The 25,158-nt window shown below is 40.7% G+C and overlaps 1 protein-coding gene across 2 annotated transcripts in view; it reads right to left on the bottom strand.

The window, feature by feature from the left end:
- The window catches only part of USH2A (usherin), a gene marked incomplete at both ends in the record, with an annotated part of 772,061 nt that continues 746,903 nt past the window's right edge, over window positions 1–25,158 (bottom strand). For both annotated transcript variants that reach the window (XM_082613798.1, XM_082613799.1), the window contains 5 exons: window positions 1–90; window positions 1,716–1,937; window positions 20,354–20,598; window positions 22,341–22,424; window positions 23,801–23,977. In XM_082613798.1, the coding sequence (XP_082469924.1) occupies window positions 1–90; window positions 1,716–1,937; window positions 20,354–20,598; window positions 22,341–22,424; window positions 23,801–23,977 (818 nt within the window). The remainder of the gene's footprint in view (window positions 91–1,715; window positions 1,938–20,353; window positions 20,599–22,340; window positions 22,425–23,800; window positions 23,978–25,158) is intronic.

Raw genomic sequence — 25,158 nt, 5'->3', positions numbered from 1 at the left:
TTACAGGTGGGTGTCGGTGAATGTGGTATGTTCCTTAGTCACAGAGCTGAAACCCTTGATGGCATTCATCAGGTCCTCTTCATCCACATACTGAAAAAGAAACCAATCATCACTGGTTAGGATGTTTGCTGGCAATAGTCTTATGCAAAATGTATTAATATATCATTTGAGCGTTACATTTTACCACATCTTAACCTTTCAAGCCTCAGTTTCCTCATCTGTAAAGTGGGGACGTTTTATATGAATTCGTTCAAGATTAAACAGAAGAGCCAGAATGCAAGCTGTTATGCTCCATTGTGTCTCACTCTCTTACTGTATTTTATATTTATTGAATAGGGCTAGTAATATTGATTATAATGTTATAATGAACAGATAATTTGCCGTGTATGGGCATCTTGAAAAGCTTTCACTGAATCACTTTGCATACTGCCTATTACCAGTATGGTCAAAAGTAAGCAAAATGGCAATACAGTATAATAGTGAAGAATGGGGGCAGTGTAATCAGACAATGTTTCTAAGATCCCAATTCCACAAAAAAATTACTAGCTGTGTGTTCTTGGGTAAGGGCACACATTCATCTAAGCCCTCAATGTATTATGCTGAACTATGTGGAACTGCCATTTTGCATGTCAAATATGATCAATTAACAATTATTTATGTTTCAACCTAATATAATTATTCCTGATATTTAGAAACTTTAGATCCAAAATGGAATCATGGAATTCAATAGTTGTAACAACTTCAAACAGCCCCATGATTTTTAAATGCTTATTACTTATCATCATTCTAAGCAAACCAGAAGGACTGTAAACTTTATTTTTTGTTGTGATTGGAACCTGGAGCCAGGAAACTTGCTTTATTCCTTGCCATTAGTTAAGGTTTCATGGAAGTCATCAACTTTTCAGTGAAAGAAAAGTGAGAAGTGGGGAGAGAGACATGAGTGAGAGTCCAAATGCAGAAGCAGATAGTTGAAAGAAATGGAGGTGATGACTTCTGGCTCAGAGGAGTAAGCAGAGGCGCTAAGTTCTTAGTTGGCCGTCTGTTTATTGTCCAACTATTCCAAAGGAATGGTACTCCCTCAGACATGGAGGTAGTTGACACAATGAAGTGTGATGGTTGCTAAAAACTCTACGACTTTATTCATTTCAGCCACTAGGGGCTCAAAATAAATATTACATAACAATGACGTTACCTCTTTTGTACCCCCTGGACTGAAATTATGAAAAACAAAGTTCATAAATAGTAATGCCCTTATTTATCATAATTTTCTGAGTTTCTTGGAAAGGAACTATTGATCCTATTGAGAGACTGTTTTTCTCCTCTAACTGTAAACCAGAAGGAAAACACACTTCCTTTTCTTTTTTTTTTTCTTTAGTAAAACAGGTGCTTGTACTTTATGCCTCTTTTAGGCCAGTTCCAATGTTTTCAGTCATGTTCTGCCCAAGATAATGAAGTAGAGCCTGTTTGTGTATTCACTTACGCATGAATTTATTTTTTGAGCATCTATTTTGTGCCAGAAGAACAAGACAAAGTTTCTACCCTGCTCATCAAGCAGATAAACAAGTTGTTGCAAAATAATTGGGTAAATGGTCAGAGGGATGCACTGAGTGCTGTGCGGCCATCCTTCAATGAGGTACAGGAAGCTCCATGCCACCTCTTTATCAATATACTTCTGGAATGTTTAGCAAAGGCTCTGGATGAGGAAATTGACTCACCAGTCCGCTATCATGGCCCACGATGGTTTCCCACAGCGAGTCGTCAATCAAGACCTTCTTGTCTTGAATGTCTATGAGCTGACTGACACTGCGGTGGAGAGAGCCTTGGGAGTAGGTCTGGCTGACTTGGCTCTGACTTGGGATGCGCAGTACAGACAGGCTCCGGTTGCTCCTAATACTCACAGGTGTCCCAGACCGGGGGATTTTGGTATCAGCTAAGCCCTGAAAAAAAAAGTTACTGTTGGTGACTAAGGTCTAAAGAAAATAGTCTTGAAGTAGGATAGAAAATCATGTGTCACATGTCATCAATGAAGGGAATGCTGTCCCCATCTCCTCCTATGGAACTTAGCTCCTGTGGAATCCTGTGGCCCCTGGATTCTTGGTGAAGGTGAGACAATAAGCTGATGGTCACGTTAGATGGCCAGCATTCTTAGTGTCCCAAGAGTTCACATACTGGTGCTTTGGCTATTGTTCCCCGTGGACTAGGGCTGCTGCATCGCAAAGCAGTAGGGTGAGGGGTCGGGTTAGCAAGGTAGTCTCTTCATGGGTGTCAGCACAGAGCCTCCTTCTTGAGAACAGCCCTTCCCCAGAGCAAAATGAGCAATGTTCTCTCATGGTCAGTCACTAAGTGAGCACAATTGTATTTCACTTTAAAATTCCTGGATTTATGTAGGGAACCTGACTCCTCCCTCCCTCTTTTCTCATTCCGTGCTGTTCCCCTTGTTATAGGATTCCAGACTCCAAAATGAAGAGGACACGCAAAGACATCAGAAAGACAAAGGCACTCTATGATTAGGATCTAGAATGTGCCATTAGGAAGTGTAGCTGCTCTAAACATCTGAGGATTCTGATTTAGCTGATTTAACCAATCAGTGAAGTGTTCTGCTTTTCACCGTGCCATCGACACACCATGCAAAGATCGTGCATTCATGCAGCACACAGAGGTACCTCGAAGTGCATGGTGTAACTTTTTAGGGTAACATTGCTTGACACATCAGATACATCAGCCACGGAGTCAAACTGAAAACAAAAGTGGGGTATCAGCGTTTGGAATATTTTAAAACAAATTCTTTGGAGGGAGGAATCAAGATGGCAGAATAGAAGGATGTGGGGCTCACCTCCTCCCACAAATACTCAAAAATACATCTACATGTAGAATAATTCTCACGTAATACCTTACTGAATTAGGGCAATAGATATCAGACACCCAGAAGTACAAGAAAGAACTCCACATAACTGCGTAGGGCAAAGGAAAAAAAAAAAGAAATTGGGATGGACCTGTGACCCTAGGAGGGAGCTGTGAAAGAGGAAATGTTCCTACATCCTAGGAAGCACCTTCACTGGTGGGGAGATCAGCTGGGACAGAAAGGGAGCTTCAGAGGCTCGGAAGAGAGTGCAACAACTGGTTGGCAGCAGGCAGAACAGAAAGAGATGGGCACAGAGGATCGGTGCTACCTTGTTGCAATCCCCAGCCCAAGATGCATGCCTACTAGTATGTGCAGGGCTGGGTGATGAAACTCAGGCTTCAGAGGACAGACCCAGGGAGAGGACTGGGGTTGGCAGCATGGAGACAGCCTGAAGGGGCTGGAGTGTGGTATGGGCCACAACTGGGGTGTACGCAGAAGAAGCCTGGGTCTGCCATAGAGGCAAAGTGCCATTGCTAAAGGGCGTGTGAAGGGAGGGGTGAAGCCTGCCATAACAGCCTCTTTCTCCCTGCTGCCTCTACGAGCTCTGGGAGGACAGTGGGTGCTCCCATGGCTCAGACAAGTCCGGCCTCAGCAGCTGTGGGTTTTGCGGTCACATATGCTTGGAGGCGGGGCTGGGGTCTGGGATGTTTCCATAGCTCCCATGGCAGGTCCAGGTGTGTGACTACTGCGGCCCTGGTACCCAACTTCAGTGGATTGGCATCTAAGGATCTGTGCTGGTGGCTTTGTGAAAACGGTGGCTTTGTGAAAACAGTGCCTGAGGGACAACAGGGACAACTGCCTGAATTCCCACAGTGGAGGTGGTGCCAAGGGCAGTGCCAACCACAGTGTACTTTGTGAGCCTGCACAGGTGACACCACAGAGCACACTCCCTGGTAGACAGCTCCGGCAAAGGAAGACTCAGTGGCCCCTCTCCCAGCGGAACACTCCACTCCTGTCTACCTCACACTGCAGCTCAGAAACCGTTCTGAGGGCTTCTACTCCAACAACTCAGGAGCAGACTCTGCTGCTGACAGGGCAGTGACAACCACAGAGCAAAGAGGAGGCCTGCTAAATATCTAAAGGCAGCAAGAGAAAAACAAAGAGTTAATTACAAGCAAACCTCCATAAGGCTATCAGCTGCTTTCTCTACAGAAATGTTGCAGACCAGAAGGGAGTGGCAAGATATATTCAAAGTCCTGAAAGGGAAAAACACGTAACCTAGAATACTCTAGCCTGCCAGCTTATCATTTGGAATAGAAGTAGAGATAGAGAATTTCTCAAACAAGCAAAAACTAAAAAAATACAGCAATACTAAGCCTATCCTAAAGGAAATATCAAAACGTCTTCTCTAAATAGAAAAGAAACAAGAATCTATAGGAAACAGAAAATCTCAGTTTGAAACTAAATCACTTACATAAGCCAGTACACATATTAAAAGAAAACATTTCTGTGAAAGCAATGATAACCAAAAGTATGAACATGAAGATTAAAAGAAGGCATCAAAATCATAAAATGTGGGAGAGGAGAGTATGAAAATGTAGATTTTTTTTTCCAGAATGTGTTTGAGACTATATGACTACCAGTCTAAAACCAGTAGATACAGGAAGGGGCTAATATACTTGAAAAACAAGGTAACCAGAAATAAAAAACATACAATAAATTCACAAAAACCAAAAAGAACACAAGAATAATACAAAAGAAAATCATCAAACCACAGAAGGAAAAACAGAAGAAAAAGAAAAAGAAAAAGAAAGAAGAAATACAATATCAATGGGAAAACAAGGTTTAAAATGGCAATAAAATATCAATAATTATCTTAAATGTCAATGGACAAAATGCTCCAATCAAAAGACACAGAGTAGCAGATTGGATAAAAAACAAGAGTCTACAATATGCTGCCTACAAGAGACCCACTTTCAGGCAAAGGACACACACAGGTGGAAACTGAGGGAATGCAAAAAGGTATTTCACGCAAACAGAAATGACAAGAAAGTGGGGGTCGCAATACTCATATCAGACAAAATAGACATTAAAACAAAGTCTAAAAAGAAAGATAAAGAAGGACACTATATAATGGTAAAGGGATCAATATAAGAGGACATTACACTTGTCAACATATATGCACCCAGTATAGGAGGACCCAAATACATAAAACAAATACTAACAGACATAAAGAGAGAAACTGATGGGGATACAATAATAGTAGGAGACTTTAACACCTCACTCACATCAATAGAAAGATTTTTTAGACAGAAAATCAATAAGGCAAGAGTTCTGAAATGATACAATAAAACAGTTAGACTTAATTGATATTTTCAGGACATTACATCTTAAAAAAGCAGAATACACATTCTTTTCAAGTGCACATGCAACATTGCCTAGGACGGACCACATACAAGGGCACAAAACACTCAACAAATTTAAGAGTATAGAAATTATTTCAAGCATCTTTTCTGACCACAATGGCATGAAACTAGAAATCAACCACAGAAAAAGAAATGAGGAAAAAAGAAAAACAATTACATGAAGACTAAACAACATGCTATTAAAAAGCCAATGGGCCAACAATGAAAACAAAGAAAAAAATTTTAAATACCTTGAGGCAAATGACAATGAAAACACAACCATGCAAAATCTATGGCATGCAGCAGAAGAAGTTCTTAGAGAGAAGTTCATAGTGACACAGGCCTTCTTCATAAAACAAGAAAAGTTGAAAAAAACCTAACCTACCACCTAAAAGAATTAGAAAAAAAAGAATAAACAAAACCTAAAGTCAGCAGAAATAAGGAAATAATAAAGATCAGCGAGGAAATAAAATAGAGATTTTTTTTAAAAATAGAAAAAAATCAATAAAATCAAGAGCTGGTTCTTAGAAAGGGTAAACATAATTGACGAACCTCTGGCTAGGCTCACCAAGAAGAAAAGAGAGAAGACTCAAATAAAATAAGAAAGGAAAGAGGAGAAAGAACAGATACAAAAAAACATAAGAGAATACTATGAACAATTATATGCCAACAAATTTGGCAACCTAGTAGAAATGGACAAGTTTCTAGAAACATACAGTCCACCAAAAATGAATGAAGGGCCTCCCTGGTGGCGCAGTGGTTGAGACTCCGCCTGCCGATGCAGGGGATACGGGTTCGTGCCCCGGTCTGGGAGGATCCCATATGCCACGGAGCGGCTGGGCCTGTGAGCCATGGCCGCTGAGCCTGTGCGTCTGGAGCCTGTGCTCCGCAACGGGAGAGGCCACAACAGTGAGAGGCCCACGTACAGCAAAAAAAAAAAAAAAAAAAAAAATGAATGAAGAAGAAATAGATAACTTGAAAAGACCAGTCACTAGAAATGAAACAGAATTTGTAATAAAAATACTCCCTATAAACAAAAGTCAGGACCAGATGGCTTCACAGGCAAATTCTACCAAACATACAAAGAACTTACACCAATCCTTCTCAAACTCTTCCAAAAGATTGAAGAGGAGGGAACACTCCCAATGACATTCCATGAAGTTACCATCACCCTGATACCAAAACGAGATAAAGGCACCACCAAAAAAGAAAATTACAGGCCAATATCTTTGATGAATATAGATGCAAAAATTCTCAACAAAATATTAGCAAACCAAATCGAACAATACATAAAAAAGATCATACACCACAACCAACTTGGATTCATCCCAGGGTCACAATGATGGTTTGACATATGCAAATCAATCAATGTAATGCACCAAATCAAAAAAAAAGACAAACACCACATGATCATCTCAGTAGATGCAGAAAAAGCATTTGATAAAATTCAACATCGATTCACGATAAAAACCCTCACAAAAGTGGATAGAGAGGGAACACATCTCAACATAATAAAAGCTATTTATGACAAACCCATGGCCAATATAATACTCAATGGTGAAAAGCTGAAAGCGTTCCTGCTAAAATCTGGAACAAGATAAGGATGCCCATAGTCAACACTTCTATTCAACATAGTATTGGAAGTCCTAGCCACAACAATTAGACAGGGAAAAGAAATAAAATGTGTTCAGATTGGTAGGGAAGAGGTAAAATTGTCATTATATGCAGATGACATGATACTTCATAGAGAAAACCCTAAAGACTCCACACAAAAACTACCAGAACTGATAAATTCAGTAAAGTAGCAGGATACAAGATTAACATACAGAAATCGGTTGCATTTCTTTATACAAACAATGAAATATCAGAAAGGGAATGTAGACAAACAATACCCTTTAAAGTTGCATCAAAAAATAAAATAAAATAAAATACTTAGGAATAAAACTCACCAAGAAGGTGAAATACTTATATGCTGAGAACTACAAAACATCAATAAAGGAAACTGAAGATGATAAAAAGAAATGGAAAGATATCTCATGCTCTTGGCTTGGAAGAATTAATATTGTTAAATGGCCATACTAACCAAAGCAATCTATAGATTTAATTCGACCCTTATCAAATTATCCATGACATTTTTCACAGAACTAGAACAAACAACACTAAAATGTATATGGAACCTAAAAAGACCCAGAATTGCCAAAGCAATTCTCAGGAAAAAGAACAAAGCAGGAGGCATAACCCTCCAAGACTTCAGACAATATTGCAAAGCTACAGTTATCAAAAGAGTGTGGTACTGGCAGAAAAAAGACACATGGATCAATGGAATAGAAGAGCTCCAAAATAAACTCACACACCTATGGACAATTAATTATCAACAAAGGAGGAAAGAACATACAATAGGGAAAAGAAAGTCTCTTCAGTAAGTGGTGTTGGGAGAGTTAGACAGCCACATGCAAATCAATGAAGTTAGAACATACCTTCACACCATGCGCAAAAATAAACTCAAAATGGCTTAAAGACAAATATAAGACATGACATCATAAAACTCTTAGAAAAGAACATAGGCAAAACAGTCTCTGATATAAATCATACCATTTTCGTAGGTCAGTCTCCCAAGGCAATAAAAATAAAAACAAAAATAAACAAGTGGGACGTAATCAAACTTATCAGCTTTTGACAGCAAATGAAACCATAAACCAAACGAAGAGAACCTACAGACTGCAAGAAAATATTTGCAAATGATGTGACCAAAAAAGGGCTTAATTTTTGAAATATACAAACAGCTCATACAACTCAATAACAATAAAACAAACAAACAATTAAAAATGGGCAAAATACCTAAATATACATTTCTGCAAAGAAGATATACAGATGGTCAATAGGCACATGAAAAGGTGCTCATCATCGCTAATTATTAGAGAAATGCAAATCAAAACTACAATGAGGTACCACCTCACACTGATCAGAATGGGCATCATTAAAATATCTACAAATAACAAAAGCTGGAGGGGGTTCTGGAGAAAAGGGAACCCTCCTACACTATTGGTGGGAATGTCAGTTGGTGCAGCCAATACAGAAAACAGTATGGAGGTTCCTCAAAAAACTAAAAATAGAGTTGCTATATGATCCAGCAGTCTCACTCCTGGACATATATCCAGACAAAATTATAATTAAAAAAGATACATGCACCCCTATGTTCATAGCAGCACTATTCACAATACCCAAGACATGGAAACAACCTAAACATCCACTGACAGATTGACAGATTTATGGATAAGGGAGATGTGGTGTATTTATACAATAGAATATTACTGAGCCATAGAAAAGAATGAAATAGATGCCTGGGTGGAGGACAAGATGGCAGAGTAGAAGGACCTGAGTTTACTTCTTCTCAAGAAAACACCAAAATCACAACTAACTGCTGAACAACCATCGACAAAAAAGACCAGAACCTAACAAAAGAGATATTCTACGTACAAAGAAGAAGACACAATGAGATGGTAGGAGGGGGTGCATTCACAATACAATCAAATCTCATACCTGCCAGGTGGGTGACACACAAACTGGAAAATAATTATATCACAGAGGGTCTCCTACAGGAGTGAGAGTTCTGAGCCTATGTCATGCTGCCCAGTCTGGGGGTTTGGCCTCAGGAGGAGCAGCCCCAGAGCACTTGATTTTGAAGGCCAGTGGGACTTGATCACAGGAACTCCGTAGGACTGGAGGAACCATAAACTCCACTCTTGGAGGGCACACACAAGGTCTTGTGCACCCTGGGACCCAGGGAAAAAGCAGTGACTTCACAGAAGCCTGGGTCAGACCTACCTGCTGGTCTGGGAGGGTCTCCTGGAGAGGTAGGGGGGCAACTGTGTCTCACTGCAGGGACAAGGACACTGGTGTCAAGGTACTGGGGAGCACTTATTGGTATGAGCTGTCTGCAGGCCTCCATTTTGATGCCAAGAACTGGCCACACCCAACAGCCTGCATGCTCCAGTGCTGGGTCGCCTCAGGCCAAACAACCAACAGGGCAGGAACACAGCCTCACCCATCAGCAGACAGGCTGTTTAAAGTCTTCCTCAGTCCACAGCCACCTCTAAACACACCTGTTGTTATGGCCCTGCCCAACAGAGGGACAAGACCCAGCTCCAACCACCAACAGGCAGGCACCAGTCTCTCCCACCAGGAAGCCTGCACAAGCCTCTTAGACCAGCCTCACTCACCAGGGGACAGACACCAGAAGCAAGAGAAACTACAATCCTGCAGCTTGTGGGACCGCAAAAACAGAAAGTTAGACAAAATAGGATGGCAGAGGAATATGTTCCAGACGAAGGAACAAAATAAAACCCCAGAAGAACAACTAAGTGAAGTGAAGCTAGTCAATCTATCCGAAAATAGACTTCAGAGTAATGACAGTAAAGATGATCCAAGATCTCAGAAAAAAATGGAGAAACAGACTGAGAAGTTACAAGAAATGTTTAACAAAGAACTAGAAGATCTAAAGAACAAACAAAGTTGAACATACAATAACTGAAATGAAAAATACACTAGAAAGAATCAGTAGCAGAATGAATGAGGCAGAAGATTGGATATGTGAGCTCAAAGGCAGAAGAGTGGAAATCACTGCTGTAGAACAGAATAAAGAAAAACGAATGAAAAGAAATGAGGACAGTTTAAGGGACTTCCCTGGTGGTGCAGTGGTTAAGCATCTGCCTGCCACTGCAGGGGACACAGGTTAAAGCCCTGGTCCTGGAAGATCCCACATGCTGCAGACCAACTAAGCCCTTGTGTCACAACTACCAAGCCTGCACTCTACAGCCTGCAAGCCACAACTACTGAGCCCACGTGCCACAACTCCTGAAGCCCGCACACCTAGAGACCATGCTCTGCAACAAAAGAAGCCACCAAAACGAGACGCCCATGCACTGCAACGACGCATAGTCCCTGCTCACCGCAACTAGAGAAAGCCCACTCGCAGCAACGAAGACCCAACATAGCAGTTGCAGGGCATCTTAAGACGCGGAGATCACCTTCCTCCCCTCAGATACACCAGAAATACAGCTACACGTGGAACGACTCCTACAGAACACCTACTGAACGCTGGCAGAAGACCTCAGACCTCCCAAAAAGCAAGAAACTCCCCACATACCTGGGTAGGACAAAAGAAAAAAGAATAAACAGAGACAAAAGAATAGGGACGGGACCTGCACCAGTGGGAGGGAGCTGTGAAGGAGGAAAGGTCTCCACACACTAGGAGCCCCTTCGCGGGCAGAGACTGCGGGTGGCGGAGGGGGGAGCTTTGGACCCACGGAGGAGAGCGCAGCAACAGGGATGCGGAGGGCAAAGCGGAGAGACTCCTGCACAGAGGATCAATGCGACCAGCACTTACCAGCCTGAGAGGCTTGTCTGCTCACCCGCTGGGGCGGGAGGGGTCTGAGAGCTGAGACTCGCACTTAGGAGGTCGGACCCCAGGGAGAGGACTGGGGTTGGATGCATGAACACAGCCTGAAGGGGGCTAGTGCGCCACAGCTAGCCGGGAGGGAGTCCGGGAAAAAGTCTGGAGCTGCCGAAGAGGCAAGAGACTTTTTCTTGCCTCTTTGTTTCCTGGTGCGCAAGGAGAGGGCATTAACAGCACCGCCTAAATGAGCTCCAGAGACGGGTGTGAGCCATGGCTATCAACGCGGACCCCAGAGACGGGCATGAGATGCTAAGCCTGCTGCTGCCGCCACCAAGAAGCCTGTGTGCAAGCTCAGGTCACTATCCACACCTCCCCTCCCGGGAGCCTGTGCAGCCCGCCACTGCCAGGGTCCCGGGATCCAGGGACAACTTCCTGGGAGAACGCATGGCACGCCTCAGGCTGGTGCAATGTCACACCGGCCTCTGCCGCCACAGGCTCGCCCCACATCTGTACCCCTCCCTCCCCCCAGCCTGAGTGAGCCAGAGCCTCTGAACCAACTGATCCTTTAACCCCGTCCTGTCTGAGTGAAGAACTGATGCCCTCAGGCGACCTACATGCACAGGTGCGGCCGTATCCAAAGTTGAACCCCCGGAGCTGTGCAAACAAAGAAGAGAAAGGGAAATTGCTCCCAGCAGCCTCAGGAGCAGCGGATTAAATCTCCACAATCAACTTGATGTACCTGCATCTGTGGAATACCTGAATAGACAACAAATCAACCCAAATTCAGGAGGTGGTCTTTGGGAGCAACGATATATATATTTTTTTCCCTTTTTCTCTTTTTGTGAGTGTATATGTGTATGCTTCTGTGTGTGATTTTGTCTGTATAGCTTTGTTTTTACCATTTGTCCTAGGGTTCTGTCTGTCCATTTATTTATTTTTTTATTACTTAAAAATATTTTTTCTTAATAATTATTTATTTTGTATTTTAATAACTTTATTTTATCCTCTTTGTTTCTTTCTATTTTTTCTGCCTTTTATTCTGAGCCGTGTGGATGACAGGCTCTTGGTGCTCCAGCCAGGCGTCAGGGCTGTGGCTCTGAGGTGGGAGAGCCAAGTTCAGGACACTGGTCCACAAGAAAACTCCCAGCTCCACGTAATATCAAATGGCGAATATCTCCCAGAGATCTGCATCTCAACGCCAAGACCCAGCTCCACTCAACGACCAGCAAGCTACAGTGCTGGACACCCTATGCCAAAAAACTACCAAGACAGGAATACAACCCCGTCCATTAGCACAGAGGCTGCCTAAAATCATAATAAGGCCACAGAAGCCCAAAACACACCACCAGACGTGGACCTGCTGACCAGAAAGACAAGATCCAGCCTCAACCACCGGAACACAGGCACTAGTACCCTCCACCAGGAAGCCTACACAACCCACTGAACAAACCTTAGCCACTGGGGACAGACACCAAAAACAACAGAAACAAGGAACCCGCAGCCTGCGAAAAGGAGACCTCAAACACAGTAAGTTAAGCAAAATGAGAAGAAAGAGAAACACACAGCAGATAAAGGAGCAAGGCCAAAACCCACCAGACCTAAGAAATGAAGAGGAAATAGGCAGTTTACCTGAAAAAGAATTCAGAATAATGATAGTAAAGATGATCGAAAATCTTGGAAATAGAACAGAGAAAATACAAGAAACGTTTAACAAGGACCTAGAAGAAGTAAAGAGCAAACAAACAGAGATTAACAACACAATAAATGAAATTTAAAATTTTCTAGAAGGGATCAATAGCAGAATAACTGAGGCAGAAGAACGGATAAGTGACCTGGAAGATAAAATAGTGGAAATAACTACTGCAGAGCAGAATAAAGAAAAAGAATGAAAAGAATTGAGAACAGTCTCAGAGACCTCTGGGACAACATTAAATGCACCAACATTCGAATTATAGGGGTCCCAGAAGAAGAAGAGAAAAAGAAAGGGACTGAGAAAATATTTGAAAAGATTATAGTTGAAAACTTCCCTAATATGGAAAAGGAAATAGTTAATCAAGTCCAGGAAGCACAGAGAGTCCCATACAGGATAAATCCAAGGAGAAACACGCCAAGACACATATTAATCAAACGATCAAAAATTAAATACAAAGAAAAAATATTAAAAGCAGCGAGGGAAAAACAACAAATAACACACAAGGGAATCCCCATAATGTTAACAGCTGATCATTCAGCAGAAACTCTGCAAACCAGAAGGGAGTGGCAGGACATATTTAAAGTGATGAAAGAGAAGGACCTACAACCAAGATTACTCTACCCAGCAAGGATCTCATTCGGATTTGATGGAGAAATTAAAACCTTTACAGACAAGCAAAAGCTAAGAGAATTCAGCACCACCAAACCATCTTTACAATAAATGCTAAAGGAACTCCTCTACGCAGGAAACAGAAGAGAAGGAAAAGACCTACAATAATAAAAGCAAAAGAATTAAGAAAATGGTAATAGGAACATACATATCGATAATTAACTTAAATGTAAGTGGATTAAATGCTCCAACCAAAAGACTTATACTGGCTGAATGGATACAAAAACAAGACCCAAATATATGCTATCTACAAGAGACCCACTTCAGACCTAGGGACACATACAGACTGAAAGTGAGGGGATGGAAAAAGATATTCCATGCAAATGGAAACCAAAAGAAAGCTGGAGTAGCAATTCTCATATCAGACAAGATAGACTTTAAAACAAAGACTATTACAAGAGACAAAGAAGGACACAACATGACGATCAAGGGATCGATCCAAGATGAAGATATAACAATTGTAAATATTTATGCACCCAACATAGGAGCACCTCAATACATAAGGAAAATACTAACAGCCATAAAAGGGGAAACTGACAGTAACACAATCACAGTGGGGGACTTTAACACCCTACTTTCACCAATGGACAGATCATCCAAAATGAAAATAAATAAGGAAACACAAGCTTTAAATGATACATTAAACAATGTGGACTTAATTGATATTTATAGGACGTTCTGTCTAAAAACAACAGAATACACATCTTCTCAAGTGCTTATGGAACATTCCCCAGGACAGATCATATCTTGGGTCACAAATCAAGCCTTGGTAAATTTAAGAAAATTGAAATCATATCAAGTATCTCTTCCAACCACAACACTCTGAGACTAGATATCAAATACAAGAAAAAAATCTGTAAGAAATAAAAACACATGGAGGCTAAACAACACACTAATTAATAACCAAGAGATCACTGAAGAAATCAAAGAGGAAATCAAAAGATACCTAGAAACAATGACAATGAAAACACAATGACCCAAAACCTATGAGATGTAGCAAAAGCAGTTCTAAGAGGGAAGTTTATAGCTATACAAGCCTACCTTAAGAAACAAGAAACATCTCAAATAAATAACCTAACCTTACACCTAAAGCAATTAGAGAAAGAAGAACAAAAAAACCCCCCAAAGTTAGAGGAAGGAAAGAAGTCATAAAGATCAGATCAGAAATAAATGAAAAAGAAATGAAGGAAACGATAGCAACGATCAATAAAACTAAAAGCTGGTTCTTTGAGAAGATAAACAAAATTGATAAACCATTAGCCAGACTCATCAAGAAAAAAAGGGAGAAGGCTCAAATCAATAGAATTAGAAATGAAACGGAGAAGCAATAACTGACACTGCAGAAATACAAAGGATCATGAGAGATTACTACAAGCAACTCTATGCCAATAAAATGGACAACCTGGAAGAAATGGACAAATTCTTAGAAAGGCACAACGGGTCCGAGACTGAACCAGGAAGAAATAGAAAATATGATGAGACCAATCACAAGCACTGAGATTGAAATTGATTAAAAATCTTCCAACAAACAGTAGCCCAGGACCAGATGGCTTCACAGGTGAATTCTATCTAACATTTAGAGAGGAGCTAACACCCATACTTCTCAAGCTCCTCCAAAATATAGCAGAGGGAGGAACACTCCCAAACTCATTATATGAGGCCACCATCATTCTGATACCAAAACCAGACAAAGATGTCACAAAGAAAGAAAACTACAGGCCAATATCACTGATGAACACAGACACAAAAATTCTCAACAAAATACTAGCAAACAGAATCCAACAGCACATTAAAAGGATCATACACCATGATCAAGTGGGGTTTATTCCAGGGATGCAAGGATTCTTCAATATATGCAAATCAATCAACGTGATACACCATGTTAACAAATTGAAGGAGAAAAACCATATGATCATCTCAATAGATGCAGAGAAATCTTTCCACAAAATTCAATACCCATTTATGATAAAAACCCTGCAGAAAGTAGGCATAGAGGGAACTTTCCTCAACATAATAAAGGCCATATATGATAAACCCACAGCCAACATTGTCCTCAATGTTGAAAAACTGAAACCATTTCCACTAAGATCAGGAAGAAGACAAGGTTGCCCACTCTCATCACTATTATTCAACATCGTTTTGGAAGTTTTAGCCACAGCAATCAGAGAAGTAAAAGAAATAAAAGGAATCCAAATTGGAAAAGAAGAAGTAAAGCTGTCACTCTTTGCAGATGACATGATACTATACATAGAGAATCCTAAAGATGCTACCAGAAAACTACTAGAGATAATCAATGAATTAGGTAAAGTAGCAGGATACAAAATTAATGCACAGAAATCTCTTGCATTTCTATACACTAATGATGAAACATCTGTAAGTGAAATTAAGAAAACACTCCCATTTATCATTGCAAGAAAAAGAATAAAATATCTAGGAATAAACCTACCTAAGGAGACAAAAGACCTGTATGCAGAAAATTATAAGACACTGATGAAAGAAATTAAAGATGATACAAATAGATGGAGAGATATACCATGTTCGTGGACTGGAAGAATCAACACTGTAAAAATGACGCTACTACCCAAAGCAATCTACAGATTCAATGCAATCCCTATCAAACTACCACTGTCATTTTTCACAGAACTAGAACAAAAAATTTCACAATTTCTATGGAAACACATAAGACCCTGAATAGCCAAAGCAATCTTGAGAAAGCAAAATGGAGCTGGAGGTATCAGGCTCCCTTACTTCAGACTATACTACAAAGCTACAGTAATCAAGACAGTATGGTAAAAAAGAAGTATGTATCAGTGGAACAGGATAGAAAGCCCAGAGATAAACCCACGCACGTATGGTCATCGTATCTTTGATAAAGGAGGCAAGAATATACAGTGGAGAAAAGACAACTTCTTCAATAAGTGGTGCTGGGAAAAGTGGACAGCTACATGTAAAACAATGACATTAGAACACTCCCTACCATCATACACAAAAATAAACTCAAAATGGATTAAAGACCAAAATGTAAGGCTAGACACTATCAAACTCTTAGAGGAAAATATAGGCAGAACACTCTATGACATAAATCACAGCAAGATCCTTTTGGACCCACCTGCTAGAGAAATGGAAATAAAAACAAAAATAAACAAATGGGATCTAATGAAACTTAAAAGCTTTTGCACAGCAAAGAAAACCATAAACAAGACGAAAAGACAACCCTCAGAATGGGAGAAAATATTTGCAAATGAAGCAACTGACAAAGGATTAATCTCCAAAACATACAAGCAACTCATGAAGCTCAATAACAACAACAACAACAAAAAAACAACCCAACCCAAAAATGGCCCGAAGACCTAAACAGACATTTCTCCAAAGAAGATATACAGATTGCCAACAAACACATGAAAGGATGCTCAACATCATTAATCATTAGAGAAATGCCAATCAAAACTACAATGAGGTATCACCTCGCACCAGTCAGAATGGCCATCATCAAAAAATCTACAAACAACTAATGCTGGAGAGGGTGTGGAGAAAAGGGAACACTCTTGCACTGCTGGTGGGAATGTGAATTGTTACAGCCACTATGGAGAACAGTATGGAGGTTCCTTAAAAAAGTAAAAATAGAACTACCAGATGACCCAGCAATCCCACTACTGGGCATATACCCTGAGAAAACCATAATTCAAAAAGAGTCATGTACCACAATGTTCATTTCAGCACTATTTACAATAGCCAGGACATGGAAGCAACCCAAGTGTCCATCAACCGATGAATGGATAAAGAAGATGTGGCATGTATATACAATGGAATATTACTCAGCCATAAAAAGAAATGAAATTGAGTTATTTGTAGTGAGGTGAATGGGCCTAGAGTCTGTCATACAGAGTGAAGTAAGTCAGAAAAACAAATACTGTATGCTAACACATATATATGGAATCTAGAAAAAAATATGGTTCTGATGAACCTAGGTACAGGACAGGAATAAAAACACAGACATAGAGAATGGACTTGAGGACATGGGGAGGGAGAAGGGTAAGCTGGGACGAAGTGAAAGAGTAGCACTGACATATATACACTACCAAATGTAAAATAGATAGCTAGTGGGAAGCAGCTGCATAACATGGGGAGATCAGCTCAGTGCTTTGTGACCACATAGAGGGGTGTGATAGGGTGGGTGGGAAGGAGACTCGAAAGGGAGGGGATATGGGGATATATGTATACATATAGCTGATTCACTTTGTTATATAGCAGAAACTAACACAACATTGTAAAGTAATTATACTCTAATAAAGATGTTAAAAAAATAAAAGGAAAAGTCACTAATTGGGACCTAATCCAACTTATAAGCTTTTGCATAGCAAAGGAAACCATAAATAAAATGAAAAGACAACCTATGGACTGGGAGAAATTATTTGCAAATGATGCAAATGATAAAGGCTTAATTTACAAAATATACAAACAGGTCATACAGCTTAATAATAAAAAAAAAACAGACAACCTAACTGAAAAGTGGGCTGAAGACCGCAGTAGACATTTCTCCAAAGAAGACATACACATGTCCAACAGGCACATGAAAAGATGCTCAACATCGCTAATTATTTGAGAAATGCAAATCAAAACTACAGTGAGGTACCACCTCACACTGGACAGACTAGTCATCATTAAAATGTCTAAAAATAACAAGTTCTGGAGGGCGAGTATAGAAAAGGGAACCCTCCTACACTGTTGGTGGGAATGTAAATCAGTGCAGCCACTATAAAAAACAGTATGGATGGTCCTCAAAAACTAAAAATAGAGTTGCCATATGATCCAGCAATCCCACTCCTGGGCATATATCAGGACAAAATTCTAATTCTAAAAGATACATGCACCCCAATATTCATAAAATCACTACAATACCCAAAACATGGAAACAACCTACATGTCCATTGACAGATGCATGGATAAAGAAGAGTGCTATATTTATATAAGAGAATATTACTCAGCCATAAACAAGAATGAAATAATGCCATTTGCAGCAACATGGATGGACCTAGAGATTAACCTCCTAAGCAAAGTAAGTCAGAAAGAGAAAGACAAATATCATATGGTATCACTTATGATGGAATCTAAAATATGACACAAATGAACTTATCTATGAAACAGAAACAGACTCAAGGACACAGAGAACAGACTTGTGGTTGCCAAGGGGCAGGGCAATGGGGGAGGTAAGGATTGGAAGTTTGGGATTAGCAGATTCAAATATTGTATATAGCATGGATAAACAACAAGTGCCTACTGTACAGCAGGAGAACTATATTCAATATCTTTTGATAAACCACAATCGAAAAAATATGAAAAAGAATATATATATATGTATAACTGAATCACTTTGCTCTATAGCAGAAATTAACACAACATTGTAAATCAACTATACTCCAATAAAATTTAAAAAAAAAACCAAATTCTTTGTTTCTCCAAGGACAGTATAATCATACCCACACATTAATACTATCTGGAGATGCATTTTCATAATATAAGAGTTCGGCAATTTAAACCACTCGGTGAGTAGAAACTAATTGCTAAGTGTTGAGGTGATACTGCATTATTTGTTTAGTATTGCAGAGAATGAAAGGATCTGCAAGCCAGTAATTACAATTGTCCCTTGGTATCCAAGGGGATTTGGCTCCAGGACTCCCTCCCCTGGGTACCAAAATCCGAGGATGCTCCATTCTCATGGTCAGCCCCCTATGTCTGTGGGTGTGGAATCTGTAGATATATAGGGCTGACTGTACAAGTAGAAACTGCACTTAAACTTAGCTGGACTCAATTTATGCTTTGTGATCTTGAAAATGTTAACAAATTTAAAATTCGTTACTGTTCATTAAATTTGTTAACAAATTAAGAAACCCAAGGATTTGGTCATTGGAACCTCCAATCTGTAGCCAGTAGGTCAGAAGCACAGTTGACAATCTGGACTTGTGACTGGCGTCTGAGGTTGGCGGGGAAGGGGACACAGAGGGGACAAGAGTCTTGTAGGACTGAGCCCTTCCCCTGTGGAATCTGATGCTATCTCTGGGTAGACAGTGTCAGAATTTAGTTGAACTGCAGGACACCCAGCTGGTGTCAGAGAATTGCCTGTTGGTGTGGAAAGCCTCCCCACACATTGGAATTGGTGATCAGAATTTCAGCTGCACAGGGTGGCCACTAGCTCATATAGAACCTTTGTGCAAACTGGGGAAAAGGGGTCCCCTTGGGCAGATGCATTTTGGCACACAGTTTGGGGAGCAGACTGGTACCTGGGGGATTTATAAATTACAGCCTTTCCTTGCCCAGGTAGACACAGCCCCACGCCAGACTGCACCATGGGATTCAGTCATCTTTTACCTCTTCAATGAGTGCTTGGTGCAGCGATGCCTTGTGTCACCCTCCGTGTGACCTTCACCCCCCAGATCTTTGCCTGACCTCTATCTTGGCAGTAGGTGGTCTGTGGTCTGGAGCCACAAGGAGTCATCCATCTGCACTGGCGCAGGGTGTCAGGGTCAAGAACAGACCCAGCACTGCTGGCACTTAAGTCTTTCCCTATCTCCCCTTTTATTTCTAATTCCTCAAGTTACACAGTAATATAACCGATAAATTCTCCAGGTGATTTCAATATACAACTCTCCTCCACAATCCCCTGACTTACAACTACAAAGCAGAAATACTCACCCCTGGTGCACATTAGAATCACTTTCAGAGTTAAAAAAAGAATACCAATCCCCAGGCCCCATCCAAGGCCAATGAAATCAGAATATCTGGGATAAGGCCCAGGTATCAGTATTTTAAAAACTTTCCCAGATGTCCTGGCCCATTAGGGCTGCTATAACAGAATACCATGGACTGGGTGACCTAGAGGCAACAGAAATTTATTTCTTAAATTCTGGAGGCTGGGAAGTCCAAGATCAAGGTGCCAGCAGATTGAGTGTCTGGTGTGGGCCCACTTCCTGGTCCTCACATAGTGGAAAGGACAAGGGAGCTCTCTGGGGTCTCTTTATAAGGGCACTAATCCCATTCATGAGGGCTCCACCCTCATGACCTAACTACCTCCCAAAGGCCCTCCCCCCATATACCATCACACTTGGGATTAGGGTTTCAACACATGAATTTTGGGGGGACACAAATATTCAGTCTGTAGCACCAGGTGATTCTAACGTGCAGCCAAAGTTGAGAATGCTCTTCTAGGGTTAGTCTCCCTTGGTCTCCATATTTAGCCAAACATAAGTGTCATCTAGTCCCTTGCTACTATGGTTCTGAAAATATTTCCTTCTAAATACAAACAAATATTTTAGTCCAGTGATAGAGAAATGAGGCCGCCTTTAGATACATACCGTATGGGTTTCCCCCGGTGGGTATACATTCAATGGAGACATCCGCTTTGGAAGAGGCACTAAAGGAGGCCTCTCTCTTATATATGGTTCTTTGTGGATTTTTCTCTGTAGTATCAGGGACAGAAAAATGGCCAACAAGATCAAGCCCAGCATTGCCATTAACACTATGAACCATAACTCGCTGTAGAACTCTGTGCTTTTGTTCCCTGATCCTTTCTTTTCTTCAGGAGTTGTCAGCACCAGGCCTGCAAAACCCAGGGACAGAAAAGGGAAACGTTATTTCAGAAGGCAATTTTGTGATTTCTTGCTCTGTTGTTTAATAAATTAGAAAAGCATGTATAGTGCTTTGTTGCACTTGTGTTCAGGCTGGGGAAATGGTGCAGTGGGTCGGTGGGTGTAAGGAGAAGTTTACAGCCCTTGGGAGACCTTGCTGACACCTCTCAGGTTGGAAATTGCAGCTGCCTTGGCACGCTCCCAGGAAATACAGTTGGAGGGGGGATGAGGGGATTTTTAAGAGGGTTACCAAAGTAACCTTGGGAAAAGCCTACTTCACAGCTGTGTGCCTGGGGAGCAGTCCTTTCTGGGCTCATGTGAGGGTTGGATCCCAGACTAATATTGCTACAGAAACCCCATTATATACACAGTCAATGCTGTGTGGATCCAGGGTCCCCTCACTTCATGCAACAGCCCTGTTCCTGTGTGTGTGAAGTTTCTTTCAAACTGGATTTTGAGACGTCAGATATCATTTTCCATTGGGATGTTAATAGTTTGTGCTAACATGTGGTCTTTATAGTACTTCTTGTACTCTGGCCTCTCTGTTAAGTAACAAAAGCTCTGCAAGTCATCACTCAAATGCCCTGGGAGAGCTTCCTAGGGATGGAAATCCTTTAGCAAAGGGACCACTTACCTTTGATTTCTATTCAGGTGTTAAGAGTTCAGTTGATGTGATTCTCTGCACATGAGGCTGATAGACGTAGCTCACATTTAATAAGCATTTACCCTGTGCCAGTCCCTGTGCTAAGTAAGGGCTTTCCGGGGATGAAGGATCGAAGGATGGGGAGTAGCAGGATTGTCAAGTCTGTGGATGTGGGAAAGCTGAAGTGAGCGGGGCAGACTCGGAAAGGCTTATGGGATCACTGCAGAACAGTGTTAAGCTGTGGAATCACCGTCGGCCTGGCAATCTGAGTGGGAGAAAGTCTCAGAGATCATCTCCATCCCAGCCCTTTGCTAGCAACAGCTCAGAAGCCTCTGGATCCACGCAGCCGCCATGCAGGCTGGCATGCAGCAGAGGGCCAGGGAGCTGCTCTTCTAAAGCCAATGCTCATGGCCAAGAGGAAGGACAGACACAGCTGTAAATGCCAACTCTTTTGACAGCCTTCCCCCTTTTCAGCCCCTCAAGGACTGGATGGGCCTCCTTGGCCTTCACACCCACACTGTCAGGGGAAGTTGATTAAAAGGGGAAGCATTTAGCACTGGGGTGAGGATGTTTAAGGGAGGGAGAGAAGGTGACTAAAATTAAAATTTGAACTCCATGAGAGGGGGGCTACACTTTGCTAACCCTAACTCTGAATCTGGAACATTATCGTTATTATCCACACAAATTGGCATTAGAGTATTTTCTCTTTCCTCTGACTTCCTCTATAAATTCACTTTTTTTGGTGCACAAATTCATATAGCTCTTTATTGACAGAATTTGTGGTTAGGAGAGAACTTTAGTCATATCTTTCTGCATCTACAATTCAATGACTTGGCATTTTAAGAGTTTACCCTAACTCCTTGCCTAATGTAAGTTTCAAGAGGACTTAAAAAAATTCTTACAACACTTAACACAATTTCTTCCATATGGTGTATGCTAAGATGTGTAGATACATATGTATAAACAAACATGTATGTATAAACAAACACAAATATGTATAAACAAACATGCATGCTCCTTTAGGAAAATGAGTAGATACTACACTAAATATGATTTGAGTTAAATGTTTACCAAATCCAGTGCTGGTATCATATTGAATCAAAGGTGTCTTAACACTTCCTTCATCTGTAGTGCAGATGACCTGGAAAAAGAAAGCTGGACAAAGGTAAATGAGTCAGTTATTCAACATCTACAAATAGTGGGCACAGTTTCAGAAAAGCAATGTATTATAGCATGAAGTAGTCTGAAAACAGGATTCCACATCAAGTTATGAGGTTTTACCTACTATGCAGACTTATTTCTAACTTAAAAACTATCAAGAAAAACAGCTATCATTAGTGTAATAACATATATAACATATGTTATTACATATATGTTACCTATATAATAACATATATATATGTAACAGAACTAAAGAAGTTTAGAGATTATATAGCAAAGGAAAAGAATTATCTGAAGAATAAAGGTTAACTCACAGAATGTATCTTGTTCTGCATATAATCTGAAACTGTTCCTTTAAACTTACAGGTGTTCCTTTCACTAGGCAACCCAGAGTTTCCTACTAAGCAGGAAGGCTCAACAGGGATCTGAGAAATCAAATGGTCTAAATACCTCTTACAGTAGCCAGGAGCCTGAGGGAATTGAGTCTTGTAAGGTCACACAGATGATTAGAGGCCTGGCCAGGGGTAGAACCCGTATTTCCCAACTTTCAGGCCATCTCCTCATCACAACAAACTGCCCAGGTGACCAAGAACTGTGACCATGTAGCTGAACTGTTGTAAAAATGTTACTGATAAGTTTCAAATGCTGTAAATGCAATGCTGGAGCTCATTGTTTACCTGCCCCTTTTAGCCAAAATAAATAGTACATATTTTCAAGGAAACTAAAAAAATCAACCACTGATGAATTCATTGTATAAAACCAGATTGCCCAAAAGGGCCTCACATCTATTGGTCCTGTGGCCATGTTGATCATTAGAAAATACTTAGTACCTTGAAAAGCTTTTTCTCATTTCAATTTAAAAACAAGAAAACCAAAGAAGGACATGTAATTAAATAGGGAGAAAGTATTCAGTTTTAGAGGGAAGAGCGTTGTTATTTCAAGAACAGATACCGACGTTGGTTCAGGAAAGCTCTTACTCAAGGTCTAAGATTTGGGGATGGTCATGGCCTGATTATGCTCTCTTTGGAGGCTGTGGATGCATTGAGAAAGTCTCTGAAGTCCCTAAAATTGTATTATTTCAGGATACTCTTTGCCTGTGGGTTTTATTTCTCTAGTGCACATAACCTGCCCTCTGGTCTTGTTCCTGGGGAACCTCAGCAGAGGCAGTGTTCAGAGGACCACATCAGAAGGGTCATCAGGAAAACCTGACTGACACCGAGCAGTCGCTTTCCCACGAGAAGTGACCACTTAACCCAGGACATGTTAATGATGACCATCTGAGGTCACCATTCAGATCGACAGATTGAGCATCTCGGAAAGGTGGGAAACTCAGCTTCTTGTGCCCTGAGAAATGGGAATGGGAAACTCACTTCTGTCTGCGGTCTTTGGGATGTAGAGGGTGGTGTCGAGGCCACTGTACACACGCTGCCCTCGATCGGTCAAGACGAACTCCTTCAGCCGCCCATTCAGCAGGAAGGAGCCACTCCAGTCCACACATACCACGGATAGATTGCTGTCCACCGAGAAAGGGGCACGGTACTGGGGCACTGTTGGGAGAAGGACGTAAGTTCTAAAAATAGTTGGACAAAGGTTCTAATTCTAAAAATAGCTGAGAGAAGGTTGCAAGTTCTAGAAATAGGTGGAAGAAGTTTCTAAGTTCTAAAAATAAGTGGGAGAAGGTTCTAAGTTCTAAAAATATGTTGGAGAAGGTTGTAAGTTCTAAAAATAGTGTGGTGTGTGTGTGCTTTTTATTTTAAAATATGAGCACACATTTTTTTTGTCCTTGCTGGAACCCTTCCTATTTCCCTTACTGCTTAAAGGAAAAACCTGGCTTTGGGGGTGAAAAGAAAACTATGGGAACACATGTGAAATGCTTTCTCAGCAATGTTGCACCTGCTTTCCAAAAAAAAAATCAATGGAGAGTGGTGTTTTATGAAATACACCTATTAACATACAATGGTTCTGCTCATCAGCATAGCCCCGCAGCTCATATTTTGTTGCATTTTCCTTCTTTTAACAGGTAAAGTATCCTTAACACTATTAACTACAGTGGATAGCTATTTTTCATATCAAATCAGTATTTATTGCTACAAAGCCCCAAGGACTAGATGAAGTTAATATTTTATTTTCTCCTAACTAAACTGCTTAGATGGTGAATTATGTTCTTTTGGCACCCATTTATTTTTAAAGCTTTTTCTTGAACCGTTCGTTTGTTTTCTAAGATAGTTAAAAAGTCTTGCAAATAGCAATTCGAGTATAATAATTCATTGCCCTGACTAATCAATCAATAGCACAGTACATTAGTATATAATCAAGTTCAGGTCTCCTAAGTATTGTATCAGATAGAGAAGCAACTTTGTGTGCATTTAACAGGAATGAGAACTTTTCATTTTTCAACTCCTTACTAAAATAAAGAAAGAATAATCCTTAACTGAGGCTCATCTTTTAAATGAATCATTTTTGTAGGAACAAATGAAGGGATACCATATCATCTTGTCAAGTCAGAAGAGATTTATTTCATGAGATCTCATTTTCTCTAAAATAATCAATACATTTGTAAGGGCATTAAGATCCAGCTATATATGAAATTGGCTTTTAAGAAAAGAAAAAAAAAGTGAGTGGTAGAAATAAATTGGATATCTTTTTTCCTTTAAAAATTAAATCCATCTGTTGCTGATGTGAGGAAATATAACAAAATAAGGAATAATTACGCTTTGGTGATCATAAG

This window comes from Mesoplodon mirus (genome assembly GCF_964341445.2).
Source record: "Mesoplodon mirus genome assembly, chromosome: 3".
Classification (NCBI taxonomy): domain Eukaryota; kingdom Metazoa; phylum Chordata; class Mammalia; order Artiodactyla; family Ziphiidae; genus Mesoplodon; species Mesoplodon mirus.
The sequence above is the reverse complement of the archived record's forward strand: the minus strand, read 5'-3'. Positions and strand labels throughout refer to the sequence as shown.